We start from the raw sequence: 3,155 nt of genomic DNA, 5'->3' as shown, positions 1-3,155 counted from the left end.
GTTATCCTTGGTCTAAAAGAAGATACCTCATTTTTCATTCATCACTGAACTTAATTTGTATAACCCCTTTTGACTATCACATCTAAGACTGACATCTTTAGTACATATTTTCATCTAGATGTAGTAGTAGTAAAGGGGGCTTTAGAATAGAATACATATGGCCGGCTTTAGAGGGGACAAGAGGTGAGCTTATCAGCAAAAAGTGGCATAATAATTTATTTGTTCCAGTAATTTTCCTCTATTTCTGTTAAAATTTTGCCGTTTCATTTCTGTTTCAAATCTATAGTTCATCTTAAAAGTCAAAAGTGTATCTTGTTGAAGCCAGTTGCTTTATTTCCATCTGTATCTTTGGGTTCCCAGTTAGAGAGTGTCCTGTACCACGACGTGTGTTAGATATTGTTACTGGAAGTAACCTAGAATTTTCATGCGCTGAAATTCATCTCTTTATTGCAGCATGCAAAAATAAATAAATAAATGCTTGTTTTCTTTGAAAACAGATCATCTAAACGTCCCTAGCTGCCAAGTCTATTTGGGGGTTATTTGCAGGCTTAGGGGGTCTCCTTTCTTCCCTCATTATCCCTATCCTTGAGGGCCAGACCCCCTGCCTTGCACAACCCAGAGGGAAACCCGAGAGCTTTTAAAAAACAGCCCAATTTCTCGCCTTTGGAGAAGTGAGAAGAGTGCCCCGCCCCCATCTATGAAAAGAGGGATTTGATAGAGTTTCAATGTCTTCAAATCAAAGATTTAAGTCTCTAACCCCCCATCATCCAGGACCCCCCCAAGGCTTACGAACCCCCTCCCATCCCGCCCTAACTGCTTTGGACTGGCCCCAGAATCCTGGTCCCAGTCCACAGTTCCTGTGGGTCTGTACGCAGAATTCACAGAGGACCTGTGTTACTTCCCTTGCGAAGAAACAGAATTATGGTGAAAATTTAGATGGAAACCATTTCATTTTTGGCTCCAAAAGAAGGGAAGCATGTGCCCAACCACCCCTGAGAAAAAGAACTTTCAGGGGCAAAGGAGCGAACAGGTAATTTAGAAGAAAAACAGAAAGTGGTCTCCGATTGCCCAGGACTTCCCTAGGAGTTGGGGGAATTGGGGAGGACTGGACGAGTAGTCTTTGTGGTTGCGGAAAAAATAAATGGAGAGCACGAAGCCTGAGGCTTCTCGGATCCTTTCCCGACCAAATTCGGGTGATTTGGTGCTGCGTATTTTAATATTTTCCCCCTTTTGTGAAGTGGAACAAACACAACTTGGGCGCACCGCGGCGGCTCAGAGCCTGCCAGCCAGGCGGGCGACCGGAGCACCAATCAGCGCGCGCCTGCGCTCTATATATACGGCGGCCCGGCCCAAGCGTAGTTCCATCGGCGACTTGCCACTTGTACCCGAGTTCTAGATCTTCAGCACTCAGCATGTCGGAGACCGCTCCTGCCGCTCCCGCCGCCGCGCCTCCTGCGGAGAAGACCCCGGTTAAGAAAAAGGCGGCCAAGAAGCCGGCCGGGGCGCGCCGGAAGGCGTCTGGGCCGCCGGTGTCCGAGCTCATCACCAAGGCTGTCGCCGCTTCCAAAGAGCGGAGCGGTGTGTCTTTGGCTGCGCTCAAGAAGGCGTTGGCAGCCGCGGGCTACGATGTGGAGAAGAATAATAGCCGCATCAAACTGGGTCTTAGGAGCCTGGTGAGTAAGGGCACTCTGGTGCAGACCAAGGGCACCGGTGCTTCCGGCTCCTTTAAGCTCAACAGGAAAGGGGCCACTGGGGAAGCCAAGCCCAAGGCTAAGAAGGCAGGTGCGGCCAAGCCCAAGAAGGCCGCTGGGGCAGCTAAGAGGCCCAAGAAAGCCACGGGTGCGGCCACCCCGAAAAAAGCCGCCAAGAAGACCCCGAAGAAGGCGAAGAAGCCAGCCGCAGCTACTGTGACCAAGAAAGTTGCCAAGAGCCCAAGGAAAGCTAAAGCTGCGAAACCCAAGAAGGCCGCCAAGAGCGCAGCTAAGGCAGCGAAGACCAAAGCCGCCAAGCCCAAGGTTGCCAAGCCCAAGAAGGCTGCACCGAAAAAGAAGTAGGTTGTTAATCGTCTGCTTCTAAAACCCAAAAAGGCTCTTTTCAGAGCCACCACTGATCTCAAAAAAAAGACCTGTATACTCCTTCCGTACTTGCTGTTTCTGTATACCTATATCCCCTTTCGCCTTGTAATCTAAATCAAGGTTGCGCAGGAGTCGTTGCAGAAGGCTGCTCACGCTACCCTAAGATGGGCAGCGAGGGCTTGGCAGGGTGACTGCTGTGAGGTTGCAGGGCATAGACCCATCCCTGTGGGTTGCTCTTTGCTCTGCGGTGCTTTTGGTTAGTCTCCTGGTCAGCAATTACAAGTGCTGTCCGGAGGCTTGCGTACTTGGGCTATCCGCCTGCCCCGCTCCACTCCTGTGGACAGCAAATACAACCACAAAGAAATCCAGTCAGTTTCTTAGTCTTAACGGGATATTCCGATTGGGCTAAGAACTCATTCAAAAGTCCCGCCCTGCTCGCGGGTTGGCTCACTTCTCCAGCCCGTAATTTTCACCCTGTATTTAATTGGATGGTGGCCGGCCTCCATCCTTAGTCTCCAATGTTTGTTTTCCTTCCGTTGGGTTAGCACTATTCGCTTAATACAGAAATGTATCTGGTATTTCGGACATTTTCCATGTTTCGAAAGTCAAGTTGTTGGCTCTCGGGGGCGTTGGTATCATCCGATCCTGGGAGGAGGGTGGGTGCAGGCTCTCTTGCCTCGCATTCTTTTGTTAATTCCTGTGGGCTGTGGCAGCAAAGGAACATCTGAAAAACTGCTACAGCGGTGGCAATGACTCTTCCACCCAGGGCAAGGCTGGACCAGGGATCTTTCTGTTCCTCGCATCGTGTAACTTTCAACAAATGTGTGATGGATTTGGGCGCATGAAAAACAACTTTTAGTCGGCCATTTTGTCCTGGCCGGCCAGTCAAGGATCCTCATTTTAGGTGGACTTTAACATCAAAAAATCGAAGATGGTTTAAACGCATTTTTGTAACATTTGTAACACCCAACATTTTCTACGCGAAGGAGAAAAAATATATTGGTAAAGTTTTGGAAATTGTGTGTGTATTGGGGGGGAGGTGATGTCTCTAATAAAGGGCTTTAGTTTTCATTAACGGTA

The 3,155-nt window shown here is 49.2% G+C and overlaps 1 protein-coding gene across 1 annotated transcript; it reads left to right on the top strand.

Annotated features, from left to right (window-relative positions):
- Window positions 1-1,352: 1,352 nt before the first annotated feature.
- H1-2 (H1.2 linker histone, cluster member) lies at window positions 1,353-3,155 on the top strand. Its single transcript, XM_067752185.1, has one exon. It carries the CDS (start codon window positions 1,413-1,415, stop codon window positions 2,052-2,054), a length of 642 nt encoding a protein of 213 aa, XP_067608286.1. The 5' UTR covers window positions 1,353-1,412; the 3' UTR covers window positions 2,055-3,155.

Source organism: Pseudorca crassidens, chromosome 10, assembly GCF_039906515.1.
Source record: "Pseudorca crassidens isolate mPseCra1 chromosome 10, mPseCra1.hap1, whole genome shotgun sequence".
Lineage (NCBI taxonomy): Eukaryota > Metazoa > Chordata > Mammalia > Artiodactyla > Delphinidae > Pseudorca > Pseudorca crassidens.
This window is presented reverse-complemented; position numbering and strand designations above follow the sequence as displayed.